The following is a 25,000-nucleotide window of genomic DNA, read 5'->3' on the forward strand; positions in this document are numbered from 1 at the left end:
GCCGACCCAAGCTGGCTCACTGGTCCCCGCCCTCGGCCCTGGCCTCATCAGTACCTACAACAATCAAGTCTAGTGAGCCTAAAGACTCAGCATGCATATATCGCAGGTAACGAGTAAAAATCTGAATTAAAATATGCATGAGATAACGTATCCTGTCCTGAGGCATGCTGAAAATAATCTGTACTGAGCAATTATAATACGTGCATAACTGAACTGATAATCACAGTAAAAAAAAATGTTTGCTCCTTGGAGCCTGTACTGAAATAACTGGTAAAATTTTCTGTGGAGATTATGTTTTACGCCTGTGGCCACTGCACTAAGCTGAACTGATCGGTAACTGGCTAGCGGGGAGTCTGAAACTGAACTGAGCTGGCCGGTCACTGGCGATCGGGTGGTAGCAAACTGAACTGAGCGGTCACTGGCGACCATACAAAATAATACTCCCACATAGTGAATGAACCACAAGCCATATCGCATAAATCTAAAAAATAATCATTTACTATTTAATGCACGTAAAATAATTAACTGGCATAATTAAAATGTCCCGTAATTTTACCAACTGGATTGGATTGGATCGTCCCCAGGCTCGCTGCAACCTAACTGTGCAATGAAAAATATGCAATAGCTTAAACTTGACCAACTATGCAATTTAGTTCAAAAGATGCGACTATGACGCCTAATGACTTCGCATTTAATCATGACTCCGAGCCAACCTGAACCGACACCAAACCGACGTATAGTCATGATTAAAATACGCTGAAAAATCATAAAATAATGCTCCTAAAATGATAGGGTCGAAATCTAGGTGGAATGGAGGCCAAAACACGAAACGCTCTTTCGAGAGTCAATTTGGCACATCGCACCGTAAATTCTCGTACGACCTCAAAAATGATCCGAATCACGAACGGTCAAAAACATGACCTTCCCAACTCAAAGGGGCACTATCCAGTCCAAGGCCATAGGCTAAAAGCCAACCGAGAACTCGAACAAGCCACCGAACCGACACAGCAACTTGCTGCAAAATTCCAGCAATTGTACCATTGCGTAACTTGTGTTGTTTTCGAGACTACCGGCCATGGGAGGTTTGAACCACCGATCAGAGACTCTTACCAACATCTCAAGGAGTGATTTGAACCATGGCTAAGGGCCCTAGGCCAGCCACAATCCACGTCACACCTTAACTCAACTGAAACTCCAACCGAGAACCAATGTGCATGCGTGTGTAGTGTTTTGCTTTGATCGATGTCTTGCGTCGTTCCAGTGGCCATTTGATTGACCATGGCACGATCTAGACATCTAAGAGCATGGTATGAACCGTGGCTATGGGTCATAGGCCAACCAAGATCCATACCAAGCAACCCAAAACCGAAATGCATATGCTGAAATTTGAAGGGGCCGAAGGGACATGGGGCTGTTGTGATGTTTTTATTAAAACCGATGAGCCATGGACCAAGCCACCAAAAGGGCGACTTAGTCACGTCTTAGACATGCTAGGGGAGTGATCTAACCATGGCTATAGGCCCTTGGGGCAGCCAAGATCAGATCCTTCCTCCTTGCCATCAAAACTGAATTTCGAAACTCATAATGGACCAAATGAGAGGTTGCTGTCCATTTCTGAATTTCCAGCAACCAGGGGCTTGAACGAACGGACAAATCTGATCCTAATGCATCCTATTACGTGTATAGATGTCGCCTTGGGAGCGTGGAATCGAACCAATCACCTGAAACAACAAAACTCAGAAAAACGTGAAGCTAGTCAAAGGGCCGAAATCTGCATGCATTATTTTCTGAAAATTCTATGATGTATTTCGGTTTTTGCATGATAAAACATGATCATGTACTGAAAAATAATTGATAATATGACTTGATTGAGGTTTGAAAGAAATCTAGACATGCCTGGTTATCGTTTGAAATAGAAACGAGCGAAACCACAAGGACGCGGCACGGAGGAGGTGGAGCGCTACTCTTGTTCTTTCTAGTTCTCGATTTTTCTCCCTTTCTCCCTAGCTATTACTCACGTTTTTTCAACTGAAAAGGGGTCTGATTTCGGTGGTGAGGGAGTGTGATGGAGTGGTTATGAGGGGTGAGGAGGATGGTGCAAGATATTAAGACCAAGTCTTCATGCATTTGAATTTTGAATTTGAATTGCTATCAAATGATCTCTTGGGTGATTCTAGAGTATAGTGGCCGATTTCTCTCTTGTTTCTAGACTAGGATATGTCCACTAATTAATTACATGGTGCTCCCAAAAATCCTAGATTTATCCTACTAATTACATGCAAAGAAATGGTCAAAGTTGATGAGTTGGCAATTGAATCCTCTAGTAACCAAGGGGTGGCCGAAATCTACTAATAAAATGAATGTGGAGTGTTGTTTATTTACTAGATTAATAACTCTAAAAAGCCTCACTAATCCCTTAATTAATTTATTGAATAAATCCTTAATTAAGTAACTCAAATGAGCTTATTTTCTACTCACCTCAAGTTGCATAAATAAATCCCCAAATCTCCTTATTAACTTAAATTAACTTACTTGCTAGCTAAATTAACTTCTGGAAATATTTCTCAAATCCTAAATTCTATCTCAAAACTCCAAATCCAGTCCGGCCTCACTGAATTAACTGAAATGATAAAAATCAAACTACTGCATAAAATAATCAACTTAAGGAAAAGCATTTAAATATTCATGAAATAAAATCATTTTAATTTAAAATACTAGAATTATGCATGGCTTATACGTAGACTGATTTACAGGTTCTACAATCCTCCCCCCTTAAAAGGAATTTCGTCCTCGAAATTAGAACTCACCGAATAATTTTGGGTACCGACTCCTCATTTCTGGTTCAAACTCCCATGTAGCTTCCTCCTCAGAATGGTTGAGCCATTTGATTTTGACTCGCTTAACCAACTTGTTCCGAAGCTTCTTCTCCTGTCTGTCTAGGATCTGCACCGGTCTCTTCTCATAAGACAAGTTCGGAGTAAGCTGCAACGGCTCGAAATTCAGCACATGAGAAGGATTTGCCATATATTTCCTCAGCATGGAGACGTGGAACACATTGTGTACTCCGGCCAGATTCGGCGGAAGAGCCACACGATAAGCTAGCGTCCCAACTCTGTCGAGGATCTCAAATGGTCCAATGAATCTCGGACTGAGCTTCCCTTTCTTGCCAAATCTCATGACACCCTTCATAGGTGCCACTTTCACAAATACATGATCGCCCACTGCAAACTCTAAATCTCTCCTCCGCTGATCGGCATAACTCTTCTGTCGGCTCTGAGCAGTCCTCATCCTATCACGGATCTTGACTATTACATCTGCTGCCTGCTGAACAATCTCTGGACCCAACTCTGCTCTCTCTCCTACTTCATCCCAATGGACAGGAGATCTGCACTTGCGGCCATACTAGTGATTCATACGGAGGCATACCAATAGAAGACTGGAAGCTGTTGTTATAGGTGAACTCAACCAATGGCAAGTTCGACTCCCAACTCCCTGAGAAATCAATGACGCAAGCGCGAAGAAGATCCTCCAAAATCTGAATAACTCGCTCCGACTGCCCATCTGTCTGCGGATGGAAAGCTGTGTTAAACAGCAACTTTGTACCCATATTCGAATGCAAACTCTTCCAAAACGAGGAAGTAAATCTGGGATCTCTGTCAGATACGATAGAAACTGGAATACCATGGAGTCGGACTATCTCTCGGATATACAGCTCTGCATACTGAACCATGGTGAAAGTCGTCTTAATAGGCAAGAAGTGCGCTGATTTGGTAAGACGATCTACAATCACCCAGATAACATTCGATCCTCTGGCTGACCTCGGCAATCCGGTCACAAAGTCCATGGTAACATTCTCCCACTTCCACTCGGGAATAGGTAGAGGCTTGAGCAAACCTGCTGGTCTCTGATGCTCGGCCTTCACTAACTGGCAGGTCAGACACTCGGACACAAATCGTCTGATGTCCTTCTTCATACCAGGCCACCAATACAATAGCTGCAGATCTTTGTACATCTTCGTACTCCCAGGGTGAATGGAGTACGGGGACATATGGGCCTCTGACAAGATGTCTGCTCGGATAGAATCACTTCTAGGAACCCATATCCTGTCTTGGTATCTCACAATACCATCACTGACTGAATACAAGACACTGCCCTTGGCTTCATCTCTCTTCTTCCACTGTGCCAATTGCTCATCTGCTGACTGACCACTGCGAATACGGGTCCATAAGGGAAGACTGAATGGTCAAGGTAGATAGACGAGGAACTCTATCTCGAGGATAAGTCTCGAGATCAAACCTCTGTATCTCAAACTGAAGAGGTTTCTGAATCGTCAAATGAGCGACTTTTCTGCTCAATGCATCTGCAACTACATTAGCTTTACCCGGGTGGTAGCTAATGTCACAATCGTAGTCTTTCACAAGCTCCAACCAGCGCCTCTGACGCATGTTCAGCTCCCTCTGCGTAAAGAAATACTTGAGGCTCTTGTGGTCGGTAAAGATCTGGCATTTCTCTCCATACAGATAGTGCCTCCAAATCTTCAAGGCAAAAACTACGGCCGCCAATTCTAGATCATGGGTAGGGTAGTTCTTCTCGTGGATTTTCAGCTGTCGAGAAGCATACGCTATCACTCTCCCATGCTGCATCAAAACTGCACCTAAACCAAGCTTCGAAGCATCCGTATAAAGGACAAACTCGCCGGGCCCTGATAGCATGGCTAAAACTGGTGCTGAGATGAGAGCTTGCTTCAAAGTATCGAAGCTCTTCTGACACTCATCGCTCCACACGAATTTAGCATTTTTCTTGGTCAGTGATGTGAGTGGAACGGCAATAGAGGAGAATCCCTGAATGAACTTCCGGTAATATCCTGCTAGCCCAAGAAAACTGCGGATCTCTGATGCATTCTGAGGCACAACCCAATCTCTGACTGCTGCAACTTTTGCTGGGTCTACCTCAATACCATTGCTAGAAACGATGTGGCCTAAGAAAGCCACCTTCTCTAACCAGAATTCGCATTTACTGGACTTTGCAAATAATTTGTGCTTCTGCAATGTCTGCAACACTGTGGCCAGATGTCTGCTGTGATCCTCCTGATAATTGGAGTAGACGAGAATGTCTTCTATGAATACTATCACGAACTGGTCAAGATAAGGCTGAAATACGCGATTCATGAGATCCATGAAGATCACTGGCGCATTCGTCAGACCGAACGGCATCACTAGGAACTCGTAGTGACCATAACGAGTCCGGAAAGCTGTCTTCGAGACATCAGCATCTCTCACCCTCAACTGGTGATAACCGGAACGCAGATCTATCTTGGAGAAAATCGAAGCTCCCTGCAACTGGTCAAACAGATCCTCAATCCTCGGCAGTGGGTATTTATTCTTCACTGTAACCCTGTTCAACTCCCGGTAGTCAATGCAAAGCCTCATCGAGCCATCCTTCTTTTTCACAAATAAGACCGGCGCGCCCCATGGAGAAAAGCTCGGGCCAATGAACTCCTTGTCGAGAAGTTCCTGAATCTGCTTCTTAAGCTCTGCCATCTCTGTCGGTGCTAGTCGGTACGGCGCTTTGGATATCGGAGCCGTACCTGGCATAAGCTCAATGGAAAACTCCACCTCTCTCTCGGGTGGCATACCAGAGACGTCTTCGGGAAAAACGTCTAAGAAATCTCTGACAATCGGAACATCTGAGGCTGACTGGCTGGGTTCCTCGGGGACAGATAAAAAGGTCGCTAGAAATGCCCGACACCCTCTATGCACGAGTTTCCTAGCCTGAACATAAGGAATAATGCGCGGTAAAGGAAAGTACATGTCCGGCTCAAATAAGAACTGCTCCATTCCAGGCGGTCGGACAAGAACAGATCTCCGCTGGAAGTCTATCAACACTCTGTTCCTCAATAGCCAGTCCATCCCTAGGATGATGTCAAATTCTGGCATCGGTAGCACAATCAGATCCGCGTAAACAAGTTTACCGTGCAACTCAAGGTCTATATCTCGGATAACGTTGGTAGCTGCCATCTCCTCGCCTGACGGCAACACTACTGAAAAGGCTGTATCTAGCCCAATGGTCTGGATCTTGAGAAAGTTTGCAAAGACCTACGAAATAAACGAGTGAGTGGCCCCTGAATCTATCAAGGCCTTGGTAGCGGAACCAGATATAAAAATTCTCCGTGAAAGAGCGGAGCTCTAAGTTGAATCCAGTAGTTACAAGAACTAAACTTATAGACAAGCAATGGTCAAAGTTCTTCTAACTTAAATCTCCAAAATACTACTAAGTAGAGCATGCAATCCTATCACAGTTCTAAGTTCAATCTTAATCCTTATTCCCAAAGCACGGAAATTAAAATAATAACTTAAAGTTTAAAGGTACCTGTTAACAACATAGTCTCAGGGTTGGTTTCCGCGGCATGGAGAGCAAAAACCCTGCCCTGAGTAGGCATATTCCTCTGAGGGCACTGCAGCAACATGTGATCTGGACTGCCGCACTTAAAACACTTTCCTGAGCCTGCCATGCATGCTTCAGGATGGCGACGTGAGCACCTGGGGCAGACGGGGTGCCCCTGAGTCCTCGGGGCTGGGCGTCCCCGCTGCTGCTGCTGCTGCTGCTGGCCTCGGTTCCTGGGCGGTCCATGAAAAGGCCTCTTATTCTGCTGCTGATGCTGATGAGGAGGAGGGCGGTGCGGTGCCTGGACTGGGCGCTTGCCCTGGCGATCCCTCTCGATATCCCACAGATCCTGCTCTGCGGCTAAGGCCTTGGAGACGACAATCTCATAAGTAGCAGGGTCAGATACCCTAACATCCCGGCGCAAGATTGGCCGTAAACCCACCAGGAAGTGCATCAGCTTGGCTCTAGCATCATTCGCGATCAGGGGCACAAAGTGACAGCCCCTCTCGAACTTACGGATGAACTCCGTAACCGTCATATTTCCCTGCCTCAGACTCATGAACTCGGTGGTCAGCCTGGTGCGAACCTCCTCAGCAAAATACTTGGAGTAGAAAACTTCCGTAAAGCGGGTCCATGAAAGTGTAGCCAAATTCAAGGCTACCGAAGCTCCTTCCCAACCATAAGCGGGCATCTCCAGTGAACAGGTAGGTGCACATCGGACTCGGTCTGCGTCTCCCAGCTCCATAAACTCGAAGATAACCTCGAGGGATTTGATCCATCCCTCGGCAACCATGGGGTCAGATGTCCCAGAGAATTCCTTCGGGCGCATCTTCATGAATCGCTCATAAACAGCCTCGGGCCCTGTCGGCCTAGTCACCACCGCATTGTTCCCCGCAAACTGTGCGAAGAACTGTGTCATCCCAGCTAGCATCTGGGCACTCATGTCAGGTGGGGGCGGTGTGTGGAGGTGGAGGAGGAGGAGGTGTCTGCCTCTCTTGTCTCTGATCGTCATCGTCCTCGCGACGGTGCTCGCCACTACCTCTCGGGCGTCTTACTTGACGTCTAGGGGGCATACTGTTCCAACATAACCCATACGTAACTAACATGCATAATTCCATAATTTATTTTAAATGAACACTGAAATGCTGAAAATCTGGTCGAAATTATTTCATGGAAGCATGCTGCCAAATAATTCATGCTATAAATAAAATTCTGAACTGTAAAACTTACAGACCGAAGGCGTGGCTTCGCGAGCTTCTCGTGGTCAGTAGTAGTGTAACCCTATACAGAACCACCGCTCTGATACAAACTGTGGAAGGCCCGACAATCCTTGCTTTGAAAATTTGCGGAAAATTAAAAATTTTCTTTTTAAAAGAACTTAAATGGCCTCATTCATAAAATCACTGGTGAATCAAGTTCAATATGTCAAAATATTGCAGCGGAAGAAAATAAAGTTTGCCAAAAATCACAATTTAAAAATATCCAACGACTGATAAAATGTTTGCGGAATAAAATAACAACTGCTGCTCTGAGGTCCTCGGGTGCCACTACTACTGCCGACCCAAGCTGGCTCACTGGTCCCCGCCCTCGGCCCTGGCCTCATCAGTACCTACAACAATCAAGTCTAGTGAGCCTAAAGACTCAGCATGCATATATCGCAGGTAACGAGTAAAAATCTGAATTAAAATATGCATGAGATAACATATCCTGTCCTGAGGCATGCTGAAAATAATCTGTACTGAGCAATTATAATACGTGCATAACTGAACTGATAATCACAGTAAAAAAAAATGTTTGCTCCTTGGAGCCTGTACTGAAATAACTGGTAAAATTTTCTGTGGAGATTATGTTTTACGCCTGTGGCCACTGCACTAAGCTGAACTGATCGGTAACTGGCTAGCGGGGAGTCTGAAACTGAACTGAGCTGGCCGGTCACTGGCGATCGGGTGGTAGCAAACTGAACTGAGCGGTCACTGGCGACCATACAAAATAATACTCCCACATAGTGAATGAACCACAAGCCATATCGCATAAATCTAAAAAATAATCATTTACTATTTAATGCACGTAAAATAATTAACTGGCATAATTAAAATGTCCCGTAATTTTACCAACTGGATTGGATTGGATCGTCCCCAGGCTCGCTGCAACCTAACTGTGCAATGAAAAATATGCAATAGCTTAAACTTGACCAACTATGCAATTTAGTTCAAAAGATGCGACTATGACGCCTAATGACTTCGCATTTAATCATGACTCCGAGCCAACCTGAACCGACACCAACCGACGTATAGTCATGATTAAAATACGCTGAAAATCATAAAATAATGCTCCTAAAATGATAGGGTCGAAATCTAGGTGGAATGGAGGCCAAAACACGAAACGCTCTTTCGAGAGTCAATTTGGCACATCGCACCGTAAATTCTCGTACGACCTCAAAAATGATCCGAATCACGAACGGTCAAAAACATGACCTTCCCAACTCAAAGGGGCACTAGTCCTAGTCCAAGGCCATAGGCTAAAAGCCAACCGAGAACTCGAACGAGCCACCGAACCGACACTGCAACTTGCTGCAAAATTCCAGCAATTGTACCATTGCGTAACTTGTGTTGTTTTCGAGACTACCGGCCATGGGAGGTGTGAACCACCGATCAGAGACTCTTACCAACATCCCAAGGAGTGATTTGAACCATGGCTAAGGGCCCTAGGCCAGCCACAATCCACGTCACACCATTAACTCAACTGAAACTCCAACCGAGAACCAATGTGCATGCGTGTGTAGTGTTTTGCTTTGATCGATGTCTTGCGTCGTTCCAGTGGCCATTTGATTGACCATGGCACGATCTAGACATCTAAGAGCATGGTATGAACCGTGGCTATGGGTCATAGGCCAACCAAGATCCATACCAAGCAACCCAAAACCGAAATGCATATGCTGAAATTTGAAGGGGCCGAAGGGACATGGGGCTGTTGTGATGTTTTTATTAAAACCGATGAGCCATGGACCAAGCCACCAAAAGGGCGACTTAGTCACGTCTTAGACATGCTAGGGGAGTGATCTAACCATGGCTATAGGCCCTTGGGGCAGCCAAGATCAGATCCTTCCTCCTTGCCATCAAAACTGAATTTCGAAACTCATAATGGACCAAATGAGAGGTTGCTGTCCATTTCTGAATTTCCAGCAACCAGGGGCTTGAACGAACGGACAAATCTGATCCTAATGCATCCTATTACGTGTATAGATGTCGCCTTGGGAGCGTGGAATCGAACCAATCACCTGAAACAACAAAACTCAGAAAAACGTGAAGCTAGTCAAAGGGCCGAAATCTGCATGCATTATTTTCTGAAAATTCTATGATGTATTTCGGTTTTTGCATGATAAAACATGATCATGTACTGAAAAATAATTGATAATATGACTTGATTGAGGTTTGAAAGAAATCTAGACATGCCTGGTTATCGTTTGAAATAGAAACGAGCGAAACCACAAGGACGCGGCACGGAGGAGGTGGAGCGCTACTCTTGTTCTTTCTAGTTCTCGATTTTTCTCCCTTTCTCCCTAGCTATTACTCACGTTTTTTCAACTGAAAAGGGGTCTGATTTCGGTGGTGAGGGAGTGTGATGGAGTGGTTATGAGGGGTGAGGAGGATGGTGCAAGATATTAAGACCAAGTCTTCATGCATTTGAATTTTGAATTTGAATTGCTATCAAATGATCTCTTGGGTGATTCTAGAGTATAGTGGCCGATTTCTCTCTTGTTTCTAGACTAGGATATGTCCACTAATTAATTACATGGTGCTCCCAAAAATCCTAGATTTATCCTACTAATTACATGCAAAGAAATGGTCAAAGTTGATGAGTTGGCAATTGAATCCTCTAGTAACCAAGGGGTGGCCGAAATCTACTAATAAAATGAATGTGGAGTGTTGTTTATTTACTAGATTAATAACTCTAAAAAGCCTCACTAATCCCTTAATTAATTTATTGAATAAATCCTTAATTAAGTAACTCAAATGAGCTTATTTTCTACTCACCTCAAGTTGCATAAATAAATCCCCAAATCTCCTTATTAACTTAAATTAACTTACTTGCTAGCTAAATTAACTTCTGGAAATATTTCTCAAATCCTAAATTCTATCTCAAAACTCCAAATCCAGTCCGGCCTCACTGAATTAACTGAAATGATAAAAATCAAACTACTGCATAAAATAATCAACTTAAGGAAAAGCATTTAAATATTCATGAAATAAAATCATTTTAATTTAAAATACTAGAATTATGCATGGCTTATACGTAGACTGATTTACAGGTTCTACAATCCTCCCCCCTTAAAAGGAATTCGTCCTCGAAATTAGAACTCACCGAATAATTTTGGGTACCGACTCCTCATTTCTGGTTCAAACTCCCATGTAGCTTCCTCCTCAGAATGGTTGAGCCATTTGATTTTGACTCGCTTAACCAACTTGTTCCGAAGCTTCTTCTCCTGTCTGTCTAGGATCTGCACCGGTCTCTTCTCATAAGACAAGTTCGGAGTAAGCTGCAACGGCTCGAAATTCAGCACATGAGAAGGATTTGCCATATATTTCCTCAGCATGGAGACGTGGAACACATTGTGTACTCCGGCCAGATTCGGCGGAAGAGCCACACGATAAGCTAGCGTCCCAACTCTGTCGAGGATCTCAAATGGTCCAATGAATCTCGGACTGAGCTTCCCTTTCTTGCCAAATCTCATGACACCCTTCATAGGTGCCACTTTCACAAATACATGATCGCCCACTGCAAACTCTAAATCTCTCCTCCGCTGATCGGCATAACTCTTCTGTCGGCTCTGAGCAGTCCTCATCCTATCACGGATCTTGACTATTACATCTGCTGCCTGCTGAACAATCTCTGGACCCAACTCTGCTCTCTCTCCTACTTCATCCCAATGGACAGGAGATCTGCACTTGCGGCCATACAGTGATTCATACGGAGGCATACCAATAGAAGACTGGAAGCTGTTGTTATAGGTGAACTCAACCAATGGCAAGTTCGACTCCAACTCCCTGAGAAATCAATGACGCAAGCGCGAAGAAGATCCTCCAAAATCTGAATAACTCGCTCCGACTGCCCATCTGTCTGCGGATGGAAAGCTGTGTTAAACAGCAACTTTGTACCCATATTCGAATGCAAACTCTTCCAAAACGAGGAAGTAAATCTGGGATCTCTGTCAGATACGATAGAAACTGGAATACCATGGAGTCGGACTATCTCTCGGATATACAGCTCTGCATACTGAACCATGGTGAAAGTCGTCTTAATAGGCAAGAAGTGCGCTGATTTGGTAAGACGATCTACAATCACCCAGATAACATTCGATCCTCTGGCTGACCTCGGCAATCCGGTCACAAAGTCCATGGTAACATTCTCCCACTTCCACTCGGGAATAGGTAGAGGCTTGAGCAAACCTGCTGGTCTCTGATGCTCGGCCTTCACTAACTGGCAGGTCAGACACTCGGACACAAATCGTCTGATGTCCTTCTTCATACCAGGCCACCAATACAATAGCTGCAGATCTTTGTACATCTTCGTACTCCCAGGGTGAATGGAGTACGGGGACATATGGGCCTCTGACAAGATGTCTGCTCGGATAGAATCACTTCTAGGAACCCATATCCTGTCTTGGTATCTCACAATACCATCACTGACTGAATACAAGACACTGCCCTTGGCTTCATCTCTCTTCTTCCACTGTGCCAATTGCTCATCTGCTGACTGACCACTGCGAATACGGGTCCATAAGGGAAGACTGAATGGTCAAGGTAGATAGACGAGGAACTCTATCTCGAGGATAAGTCTCGAGATCAAACCTCTGTATCTCAAACTGAAGAGGTTTCTGAATCGTCAAATGAGCGACTTTTCTGCTCAATGCATCTGCAACTACATTAGCTTTACCCGGGTGGTAGCTAATGTCACAATCGTAGTCTTTCACAAGCTCCAACCAGCGCCTCTGACGCATGTTCAGCTCCCTCTGCGTAAAGAAATACTTGAGGCTCTTGTGGTCGGTAAAGATCTGGCATTTCTCTCCATACAGATAGTGCCTCCAAATCTTCAAGGCAAAAACTACGGCCGCCAATTCTAGATCATGGGTAGGGTAGTTCTTCTCGTGGATTTTCAGCTGTCGAGAAGCATACGCTATCACTCTCCCATGCTGCATCAAAACTGCACCTAAACCAAGCTTCGAAGCATCCGTATAAAGGACAAACTCGCCGGGCCCTGATAGCATGGCTAAAACTGGTGCTGAGATGAGAGCTTGCTTCAAAGTATCGAAGCTCTTCTGACACTCATCGCTCCACACGAATTTAGCATTTTTCTTGGTCAGTGATGTGAGTGGAACGGCAATAGAGGAGAATCCCTGAATGAACTTCCGGTAATATCCTGCTAGCCCAAGAAAACTGCGGATCTCTGATGCATTCTGAGGCACAACCCAATCTCTGACTGCTGCAACTTTTGCTGGGTCTACCTCAATACCATTGCTAGAAACGATGTGGCCTAAGAAAGCCACCTTCTCTAACCAGAATTCGCATTTACTGGACTTTGCAAATAATTTGTGCTTCTGCAATGTCTGCAACACTGTGGCCAGATGTCTGCTGTGATCCTCCTGATAATTGGAGTAGACGAGAATGTCTTCTATGAATACTATCACGAACTGGTCAAGATAAGGCTGAAATACGCGATTCATGAGATCCATGAAGATCACTGGCGCATTCGTCAGACCGAACGGCATCACTAGGAACTCGTAGTGACCATAACGAGTCCGGAAAGCTGTCTTCGAGACATCAGCATCTCTCACCCTCAACTGGTGATAACCGGAACGCAGATCTATCTTGGAGAAAATCGAAGCTCCCTGCAACTGGTCAAACAGATCCTCAATCCTCGGCAGTGGGTATTTATTCTTCACTGTAACCCTGTTCAACTCCCGGTAGTCAATGCAAAGCCTCATCGAGCCATCCTTCTTTTTCACAAATAAGACCGGCGCGCCCCATGGAGAAAAGCTCGGGCCAATGAACTCCTTGTCGAGAAGTTCCTGAATCTGCTTCTTAAGCTCTGCCATCTCTGTCGGTGCTAGTCGGTACGGCGCTTTGGATATCGGAGCCGTACCTGGCATAAGCTCAATGGAAAACTCCACCTCTCTCTCGGGTGGCATACCAGAGACGTCTTCGGGAAAAACGTCTAAGAAATCTCTGACAATCGGAACATCTGAGGCTGACTGGCTGGGTTCCTCGGGGACAGATAAAAAGGTCGCTAGAAATGCCCGACACCCTCTATGCACGAGTTTCCTAGCCTGAACATAAGGAATAATGCGCGGTAAAGGAAAGTACATGTCCGGCTCAAATAAGAACTGCTCCATTCCAGGCGGTCGGACAAGAACAGATCTCCGCTGGAAGTCTATCAACACTCTGTTCCTCAATAGCCAGTCCATCCCTAGGATGATGTCAAATTCTGGCATCGGTAGCACAATCAGATCCGCGGTAAACAAGTTTACCGTGCAACTCAAGGTCTATATCTCGGATAACGTTGGTAGCTGCCATCTCCTCGCCTGACGGCAACACTACTGAAAAGGCTGTATCTAGCCCAATGGTCTGGATCTTGAGAAAGTTTGCAAAGACCTACGAAATAAACGAGTGAGTGGCCCCTGAATCTATCAAGGCCTTGGTAGCGGAACCAGATATAAAAATTCTCCGTGAAAGAGCGGAGCTCTAAGTTGAATCCAGTAGTTACAAGAACTAAACTTATAGACAAGCAATGGTCAAAGTTCTTCTAACTTAAATCTCCAAAATACTACTAAGTAGAGCATGCAATCCTATCACAGTTCTAAGTTCAATCTTAATCCTTATTCCCAAAGCACGGAAATTAAAATAATAACTTAAAGTTTAAAGGTACCTGTTAACAACATAGTCTCAGGGTTGGTTTCCGCGGCATGGAGAGCAAAAACCCTGCCCTGAGTAGGCATATTCCTCTGAGGGCACTGCAGCAACATGTGATCTGGACTGCCGCACTTAAAACACTTTCCTGAGCCTGCCATGCATGCTTCAGGATGGCGACGTGAGCACCTGGGGCAGACGGGGTGCCCCTGAGTCCTCGGGGCTGGGCGTCCCCGCTGCTGCTGCTGCTGCTGCTGGCCTCGGTTCCTGGGCGGTCCATGAAAAGGCCTCTTATTCTGCTGCTGATGCTGATGAGGAGGAGGGCGGTGCGGTGCCTGGACTGGGCGCTTGCCCTGGCGATCCCTCTCGATATCCCACAGATCCTGCTCTGCGGCTAAGGCCTTGGAGACGACAATCTCATAAGTAGCAGGGTCAGATACCCTAACATCCCGGCGCAAGATTGGCCGTAAACCCACCAGGAAGTGCATCAGCTTGGCTCTAGCATCATTCGCGATCAGGGGCACAAAGTGACAGCCCCTCTCGAACTTACGGATGAACTCCGTAACCGTCATATTTCCCTGCCTCAGACTCATGAACTCGGTGGTCAGCCTGGTGCGAACCTCCTCAGCAAAATACTTGGAGTAGAAAACTTCCGTAAAGCGGGTCCATGAAAGTGTAGCCAAATTCAAGGCTACCGAAGCTCCTTCCCACCATAAGCGGGCATCTCCAGTGAACAGGTAGGTGGCACATCGGACTCGGTCTGCGTCTCCCAGCTCCATAAACTCGAAGATAACCTCGAGGGATTTGATCCATCCCTCGGCAACCATGGGGTCAGATGTCCCAGAGAATTCCTTCGGGCGCATCTTCATGAATCGCTCATAAACAGCCTCGGGCCCTGTCGGCCTAGTCACCACCGCATTGTTCCCCGCAAACTGTGCGAAGAACTGTGTCATCCCAGCTAGCATCTGGGCACTCATGTCAGGTGGGGGCGGTGGTGGAGGTGGAGGAGGAGGAGGTGTCTGCCTCTCTTGTCTCTGATCGTCATCGTCCTCGCGACGGTGCTCGCCACTACCTCTCGGGCGTCTTACTTGACGTCTAGGGGGCATACTGTTCCAACATAACCCATACGTAACTAACATGCATAATTCCATAATTTATTTTAAATGAACACTGAAATGCTGAAAATCTGGTCGAAATTATTTCATGGAAGCATGCTGCCAAATAATTCATGCTATAAATAAAATTCTGAACTGTAAAACTTACAGACCGAAGGCGTGGCTTCGCGAGCTTCTCGTGGTCAGTAGTAGTGTAACCCTATACAGAACCACCGCTCTGATACCAACTGTGGAAGGCCCGACAATCCTTGCTTTGAAAATTTGCGGAAAATTAAAAATTTTCTTTTTAAAAGAACTTAAATGGCCTCATTCATAAAATCACTGGTGAATCAAGTTCATATGTCAAAATATTGCAGCGGAAGAAAATAAAGTTTGCCAAAAATCACAATTTAAAAATATCCAACGACTGATAAAATGTTTGCGGAATAAAATAACAACTGCTGCTCTGAGGTCCTCGGGTGCCACTACTGCCGACCCAAGCTGGCTCACTGGTCCCCGCCCTCGGCCCTGGCCTCATCAGTACCTACAACAATCAAGTCTAGTGAGCCTAAAGACTCAGCATGCATATATCGCAGGTAACGAGTAAAATCTGAATTAAAATATGCATGAGATAACATATCCTGTCCTGAGGCATGCTGAAAATAATCTGTACTGAGCAATTATAATACGTGCATAACTGAACTGATAATCACAGTAAAAAAAAATGTTTGCTCCTTGGAGCCTGTACTGAAATAACTGGTAAAATTTTCTGTGGAGATTATGTTTTACGCCTGTGGCCACTGCACTAAGCTGAACTGATCGGTAACTGGCTAGCGGGGAGTCTGAAACTGAACTGAGCTGGCCGGTCACTGGCGATCGGGTGGTAGCAAACTGAACTGAGCGGTCACTGGCGACCATACAAAATAATACTCCCACATAGTGAATGAACCACAAGCCATATCGCATAAATCTAAAAAATAATCATTTACTATTTAATGCACGTAAAATAATTAACTGGCATAATTAAAATGTCCCGTAATTTTACCAACTGGATTGGATTGGATCGTCCCCAGGCTCGCTGCAACCTAACTGTGCAATGAAAAATATGCAATAGCTTAAACTTGACCAACTATGCAATTTAGTTCAAAAGATGCGACTATGACGCCTAATGACTTCGCATTTAATCATGACTCCGAGCCAACCTGAACCGACACCAAACCGACGTATAGTCATGATTAAAATACACTGAAAAATCATAAAATAATGCTCCTAAAATGATAGGGTCGAAATCTAGGTGGAATGGAGGCCAAAACACGAAACGCTCTTTCGAGAGTCAATTTGGCACATCGCACCGTAAATTCTCGTACGACCTCAAAATGATCCGAATCACGAACGGTAAAAAACATGACCTTCCCAACTCAAAGGGGCACTATCCTAGTCCAAGGCCATAGGCTAAAAGCCAACCGAGAACTCGAACAAGCCACCGAACCGACACAGCAACTTGCTGCAAAATTCCAGCAATTGTACCATTGCGTAACTTGTGTTGTTTTCGAGACTACCGGCCATGGGAGGTTTGAACCACCGATCAGAGACTCTTACCAACATCTCAAGGAGTGATTTGAACCATGGCTAAGGGCCCTAGGCCAGCCACAATCCACGTCACACCTTAACTCAACTGAAACTCCAACCGAGAACCAATGTGCATGCGTGTGTAGTGTTTTGCTTTGATCGATGTCTTGCGTCGTTCCAGTGGCCATTTGATTGACCATGGCACGATCTAGACATCTAAGAGCATGGTATGAACCGTGGCTATGGGTCATAGGCCAACCAAGATCCATACCAAGCAACCCAAAACCGAAATGCATATGCTGAAATTTGAAGGGGCCGAAGGGACATGGGGCTGTTGTGATGTTTTTATTAAAACCGATGAGCCATGGACCAAGCCACCAAAAGGGCGACTTAGTCACGTCTTAGACATGCTAGGGGAGTGATCTAACCATGGCTATAGGCCCTTGGGGCAGCCAAGATCAGATCCTTCCTCCTTGCCATCAAAACTGAATTTCGAAACTCATAATGGACCAAATGAGAGGTTGCTGTCCATTTCTGAATTTCCAGCAACCAGGGGCTTGAACGAACGGACAAATCTGATCCTAATGCATCCTATTACGTGTATAGATGTCGCCTTGGGAGCGTGGAATCGAACCAATCACCTGAAACAACAAAACTCAGAAAAACGTGAAGCTAGTCAAAGGGCCGAAATCTGCATGCATTATTTTCTGAAAATTCTATGATGTATTTCGGTTTTTGCATGATAAAACATGATCATGTACTGAAAAATAATTGATAATATGACTTGATTGAGGTTTGAAAGAAATCTAGACATGCCTGGTTATCGTTTGAAATAGAAACGAGCGAAACCACAAGGACGCGGCACGGAGGAGGTGGAGCGCTACTCTTGTTCTTTCTAGTTCTCGATTTTTCTCCCTTTCTCCCTAGCTATTACTCACGTTTTTTCAACTGAAAAGGGGTCTGATTTCGGTGGTGAGGGAGTGTGATGGAGTGGTTATGAGGGGTGAGGAGGATGGTGCAAGATATTAAGACCAAGTCTTCATGCATTTGAATTTTGAATTTGAATTGCTATCAAATGATCTCTTGGGTGATTCTAGAGTATAGTGGCCGATTTCTCTCTTGTTTCTAGACTAGGATATGTCCACTAATTAATTACATGGTGCTCCCAAAAATCCTAGATTTATCCTACTAATTACATGCAAAGAAATGGTCAAAGTTGATGAGTTGGCAATTGAATCCTCTAGTAACCAAGGGGTGGCCGAAATCTACTAATAAAATGAATGTGGAGTGTTGTTTATTTACTAGATTAATAACTCTAAAAAGCCTCACTAATCCCTTAATTAATTTATTGAATAAATCCTTAATTAAGTAACTCAAATGAGCTTATTTTCTACTCACCTCAAGTTGCATAAATAAATCCCCAAATCTCCTTATTAACTTAAATTAACTTACTTGCTAGCTAAATTAACTTCTGGAAATATTTCTCAAATCCTAAATTCTATCTCAAAACTCCAAATCCAGTCCGGCCTCACTGAATTAACTGAAATGATAAAAATCAAACTACTGCATAAAATAATCAACTTAAGGAAAAGCATTTAAATATTCATGAAATAAAATCATTTTAATTTAAAATACTAGAATTATGCATGGCTTATACGTAGACTGATTTACAGGTTCTACAATCCTCCCCCCTTAAAAGGAATTTCGTCCTCGAAATTAGAACTCACCGAATAATTTTGGGTACCGACTCCTCATTTCTGGTTCAAACTCCCATGTAGCTTCCTCCTCAGAATGGTTGAGCCATTTGATTTTGACTCGCTTAACCAACTTGTTCCGAAGCTTCTTCTCCTGTCTGTCTAGGATCTGCACCGGTCTCTTCTCATAAGACAAGTTCGGAGTAAGCTGCAACGGCTCGAAATTCAGCACATGAGAAGGATTTGCCATATATTTCCTCAGCATGGAGACGTGGAACACATTGTGTACTCCGGCCAGATTCGGCGGAAGAGCCACACGATAAGCTAGCGTCCCAACTCTGTCGAGGATCTCAAATGGTCCAATGAATCTCGGACTGAGCTTCCCTTTCTTGCCAAATCTCATGACACCCTTCATAGGTGCCACTTTCACAAATACATGATCGCCCACTGCAAACTCTAAATCTCTCCTCCGCTGATCGGCATAACTCTTCTGTCGGCTCTGAGCAGTCCTCATCCTATCACGGATCTTGACTATTACATCTGCTGCCTGCTGAACAATCTCTGGACCCAACTCTGCTCTCTCTCCTACTTCATCCCAATGGACAGGAGATCTGCACTTGCGGCCATACAGTGATTCATACGGAGGCATACCAATAGAAGACTGGAAGCTGTTGTTATAGGTGAACTCAACCAATGGCAAGTTCGACTCCCAACTCCCTGAGAAATCAATGACGCAAGCGCGAAGAAGATCCTCCAAAATCTGAATAACTCGCTCCGACTGCCCATCTGTCTGCGGATGGAAAGCTGTGTTAAACAGCAACTTTGTACCCATATTCGAATGCAAACTCTTCCAAAACGAGGAAGTAAATCTGGGATCTCTGTCAGATACGATAGAAACTGGAATACCATGGAGTCGGACTATCTCTCGGATATACAGCTCTGCATACTGAACCATGGTGAAAGTCGTCTTAATAGGCAAGAAGTGCGCTGATTTGGTAAGACGATCTACAATCACCCAGATAACATTCGATCCTCTGGCTGACCTCGGCAATCCGGTCACAAAGTCCATGGTAACATTCTCCCACTTCCACTCGGGAATAGGTAGAGGCTTGAGCAAACCTGCTGGTCTCTGATGCTCGGCCTTCACTAACTGGCAGGTCAGACACTCGGACACAAATCGTCTGATGTCCTTCTTCATACCAGGCCACCAATACAATAGCTGCAGATCTTTGTACATCTTCGTACTCCCAGGGTGAATGGAGTACGGGGACATATGGGCCTCTGACAAGATGTCTGCTCGGATAGAATCACTTCTAGGAACCCATATCCTGTCTTGGTATCTCACAATACCATCACTGACTGAATACAAGACACTGCCCTTGGCTTCATCTCTCTTCTTCCACTGTGCCAATTGCTCATCTGCTGACTGACCACTGCGAATACGGGTCCATAAGGGAAGACTGAATGGTCAAGGTAGATAGACGAGGAACTCTATCTCGAGGATAAGTCTCGAGATCAAACCTCTGTATCTCAAACTGAAGAGGTTTCTGAATCGTCAAATGAGCGACTTTTCTGCTCAATGCATCTGCAACTACATTAGCTTTACCCGGGTGGTAGCTAATGTCACAATCGTAGTCTTTCACAAGCTCCAACCAGCGCCTCTGACGCATGTTCAGCTCCCTCTGCGTAAAGAAATACTTGAGGCTCTTGTGGTCGGTAAAGATCTGGCATTTCTCTCCATACAGATAGTGCCTCCAAATCTTCAAGGCAAAAACTACGGCCGCCAATTCTAGATCATGGGTAGGGTAGTTCTTCTCGTGGATTTTCAGCTGTCGAGAAGCATACGCTATCACTCTCCCATGCTGCATCAAAACTGCACCTAAACCAAGCTTCGAAGCATCCGTATAAAGGACAAACTCGCCGGGCCCTGATAGCATGGCTAAAACTGGTGCTGAGATGAGAGCTTGCTTCAAAGTATCGAAGCTCTTCTGACACTCATCGCTCCACACGAATTTAGCATTTTTCTTGGTCAGTGATGTGAGTGGAACGGCAATAGAGGAGAATCCCTGAATGAACTTCCGGTAATATCCTGCTAGCCCAAGAAAACTGCGGATCTCTGATGCATTCTGAGGCACAACCCAATCTCTGACTGCTGCAACTTTTGCTGGGTCTACCTCAATACCATTGCTAGAAACGATGTGGCCTAAGAAAGCCACCTTCTCTAACCAGAATTCGCATTTACTGGACTTTGCAAATAATTTGTGCTTCTGCAATGTCTGCAACACTGTGGCCAGATGTCTGCTGTGATCCTCCTGATAATTGGAGTAGACGAGAATGTCTTCTATGAATACTATCACGAACTGGTCAAGATAAGGCTGAAATACGCGATTCATGAGATCCATGAAGATCACTGGCGCATTCGTCAGACCGAACGGCATCACTAGGAACTCGTAGTGACCATAACGAGTCCGGAAAGCTGTCTTCGAGACATCAGCATCTCTCACCCTCAACTGGTGATAACCGGAACGCAGATCTATCTTGGAGAAAATCGAAGCTCCCTGCAACTGGTCAAACAGATCCTCAATCCTCGGCAGTGGGTATTTATTCTTCACTGTAACCCTGTTCAACTCCCGGTAGTCAATGCAAAGCCTCATCGAGCCATCCTTCTTTTTCACAAATAAGACCGGCGCGCCCCATGGAGAAAAGCTCGGGCCAATGAACTCCTTGTCGAGAAGTTCCTGAATCTGCTTCTTAAGCTCTGCCATCTCTGTCGGTGCTAGTCGGTACGGCGCTTTGGATATCGGAGCCGTACCTGGCATAAGCTCAATGGAAAACTCCACCTCTCTCTCGGGTGGCATACCAGAGACGTCTTCGGGAAAAACGTCTAAGAAATCTCTGACAATCGGAACATCTGAGGCTGACTGGCTGGGTTCCTCGGGGACAGATAAAAAGGTCGCTAGAAATGCCCGACACCCTCTATGCACGAGTTTCCTAGCCTGAACATAAGGAATAATGCGCGGTAAAGGAAAGTACATGTCCGGCTCAAATAAGAACTGCTCCATTCCAGGCGGTCGGACAAGAACAGATCTCCGCTGGAAGTCTATCAACACTCTGTTCCTCAATAGCCAGTCCATCCCTAGGATGATGTCAAATTCTGGCATCGGTAGCACAATCAGATCCGCGTAAACAAGTTTACCGTGCAACTCAAGGTCTATATCTCGGATAACGTTGGTAGCTGCCATCTCCTCGCCTGACGGCAACACTACTGAAAAGGCTGTATCTAGCCCAATGGTCTGGATCTTGAGAAAGTTTGCAAAGACCTACGAAATAAACGAGTGAGTGGCCCCTGAATCTATCAAGGCCTTGGTAGCGGAACCAGATATAAAAATTCTCCGTGAAAGAGCGGAGCTCTAAGTTGAATCCAGTAGTTACAAGAACTAAACTTATAGACAAGCAATGGTCAAAGTTCTTCTAACTTAAATCTCCAAAATACTACTAAGTAGAGCATGCAATCCTATCACAGTTCTAAGTTCAATCTTAATCCTTATTCCCAAAGCACGGAAATTAAAATAATAACTTAAAGTTTAAAGGTACCTGTTAACAACATAGTCTCAGGGTTGGTTTCCGCGGCATGGAGAGCAAAAACCCTGCCCTGAGTAGGCATATTCCTCTGAGGGCACTGCAGCAACATGTGATCTGGACTGCCGCACTTAAAACACTTTCCTGAGCCTGCCATGCATGCTTCAGGATGGCGACGTGAGCACCTGGGGCAGACGGGGTGCCCCTGAGTCCTCGGGGCTGGGCGTCCCCGCTGCTGCTGCTGCTGCTGCTGGCCTCGGTTCCTGGGCGGTCCATGAAAAGGCCTCTTATTCTGCTGCTGATGCTGATGAGGAGGAGGGCGGTGCGGTGCCTGGACTGGGCGCTTGCCCTGGCGATCCCTCTCGATATCCCACAGATCCTGCTCTGCGGCTAAGGCCTTGGAGACGACAATCTCATAAGTAGCAGGGTCAGATACCCTAACATCCCGGCGCAAGATTGGCCGTAAACCCACCAGGAAGTGCATCAGCTTGGCTCTAGCATCATTCGCGATCAGGGGCACAAAGTGACAGCCCCTCTCGAACTTACGGATGAACTCCGTAACCGTCATATTTCCCTGCCTCAGACTCATGAACTCGGTGGTCAGCCTGGTGCGAACCTCCTCAGCAAAATACTTGGAGTAGAAAACTTCCGTAAAGCGGGTCCATGAAAGTGTAGCCAAATTCAAGGCTACCGAAGCTCCTTCCCACCATAAGCGGGCATCTCCAGTGAACAGGTAGGTGGCACATCGGACTCGGTCTGCGTCTCCCAGCTCCATAAACTCGAAGATAACCTCGAGGGATTTGATCCATCCCTCGGCAACCATGGGGTCAGATGTCCCAGAGAATTCCTTCGGGCGCATCTTCATGAATCGCTCATAAACAGCCTCGGGCCCTGTCGGCCTAGTCACCACCGCATTGTTCCCCGCAAACTGTGCGAAGAACTGTGTCATCCCAGCTAGCATCTGGGCACTCATGTCAGGTGGGGGCGGTGGTGGAGGTGGAGGAGGAGGAGGTGTCTGCCTCTCTTGTCTCTGATCGTCATCGTCCTCGCGACGGTGCTCGCCACTACCTCTCGGGCGTCTTACTTGACGTCTAGGGGGCATACTGTTCCAACATAACCCATACGTAACTAACATGCATAATTCCATAATTTATTTTAAATGAACACTGAAATGCTGAAAATCTGGTCGAAATTATTTCATGGAAGCATGCTGCCAAATAATTCATGCTATAAATAAAATTCTGAACTGTAAAACTTACAGACCGAAGGCGTGGCTTCGCGAGCTTCTCGTGGTCAGTAGTAGTGTAACCCTATACAGAACCACCGCTCTGATACCAACTGTGGAAGGCCCGACAATCCTTGCTTTGAAAATTTGCGGAAAATTAAAAATTTTCTTTTTAAAAGAACTTAAATGGCCTCATTCATAAAATCACTGGTGAATCAAGTTCAATATGTCAAAATATTGCAGCGGAAGAAAATAAAGTTTGCCAAAAATCACAATTTAAAAATATCCAACGACTGATAAAATGTTTGCGGAATAAAATAACAACTGCTGCTCTGAGGTCCTCGGGTGCCACTACTGCCGACCCAAGCTGGCTCACTGGTCCCCGCCCTCGGCCCTGGCCTCATCAGTACCTACAACAATCAAGTCTAGTGAGCCTAAAGACTCAGCATGCATATATCGCAGGTAACGAGTAAAAATCTGAATTAAAATATGCATGAGATAACATATCCTGTCCTGAGGCATGCTGAAAATAATCTGTACTGAGCAATTATAATACGTGCATAACTGAACTGATAATCACAGTAAAAAAAAATGTTTGCTCCTTGGAGCCTGTACTGAAATAACTGGTAAAATTTTCTGTGGAGATTATGTTTTACGCCTGTGGCCACTGCACTAAGCTGAACTGATCGGTAACTGGCTAGCGGGGAGTCTGAAACTGAACTGAGCTGGCCGGTCACTGGCGATCGGGTGGTAGCAAACTGAACTGAGCGGTCACTGGCGACCATACAAAATAATACTCCCACATAGTGAATGAACCACAAGCCATATCGCATAAATCTAAAAAATAATCATTTACTATTTAATGCACGTAAAATAATTAACTGGCATAATTAAAATGTCCCGTAATTTTACCAACTGGATTGGATTGGATCGTCCCCAGGCTCGCTGCAACCTAACTGTGCAATGAAAAATATGCAATAGCTTAAACTTGACCAACTATGCAATTTAGTTCAAAAGATGCGACTATGACGCCTAATGACTTCGCATTTAATCATGACTCCGAGCCAACCTGAACCGACACCAAACCGACGTATAGTCATGATTAAAATACGCTGAAAAATCATAAAATAATGCTCCTAAAATGATAGGGTCGAAATCTAGGTGGAATGGAGGCCAAAACACGAAACGCTCTTTCGAGAGTCAATTTGGCACATCGCACCGTAAATTCTCGTACGACCTCAAAAATGATCCGAATCACGAACGGTCAAAAACATGACCTTCCCAACTCAAAGGGGCACTATCCAGTCCAAGGCCATAGGCTAAAAGCCAACCGAGAACTCGAACAAGCCACCGAACCGACACAGCAACTTGCTGCAAAATTCCAGCAATTGTACCATTGCGTAACTTGTGTTGTTTTCGAGACTACCGGCCATGGGAGGTTTGAACCACCGATCAGAGACTCTTACCAACATCTCAAGGAGTGATTTGAACCATGGCTAAGGGCCCTAGGCCAGCCACAATCCACGTCACACCTTAACTCAACTGAAACTC

General features: G+C 45.3%; 1 protein-coding gene across 1 annotated transcript in view; it reads right to left on the reverse strand.

The window, feature by feature from the left end:
• Positions 1-25,000, reverse strand: part of LOC142556927 (uncharacterized) — a 54,372-nt gene that overhangs the window by 8,308 nt on the left and 21,064 nt on the right. Inside the window, 3 exon segments of the mRNA XM_075668414.1 lie at positions 10,768-11,239; positions 11,611-12,108; positions 12,281-13,916. Of these exon segments, the coding sequence (XP_075524529.1) occupies positions 10,768-11,239; positions 11,611-12,108; positions 12,281-13,916 (2,606 nt within the window).

Source organism: Primulina tabacum, chromosome 9 (genome assembly GCF_025594145.1).
Source record: "Primulina tabacum isolate GXHZ01 chromosome 9, ASM2559414v2, whole genome shotgun sequence".
Classification (NCBI taxonomy): domain Eukaryota; kingdom Viridiplantae; phylum Streptophyta; class Magnoliopsida; order Lamiales; family Gesneriaceae; genus Primulina; species Primulina tabacum.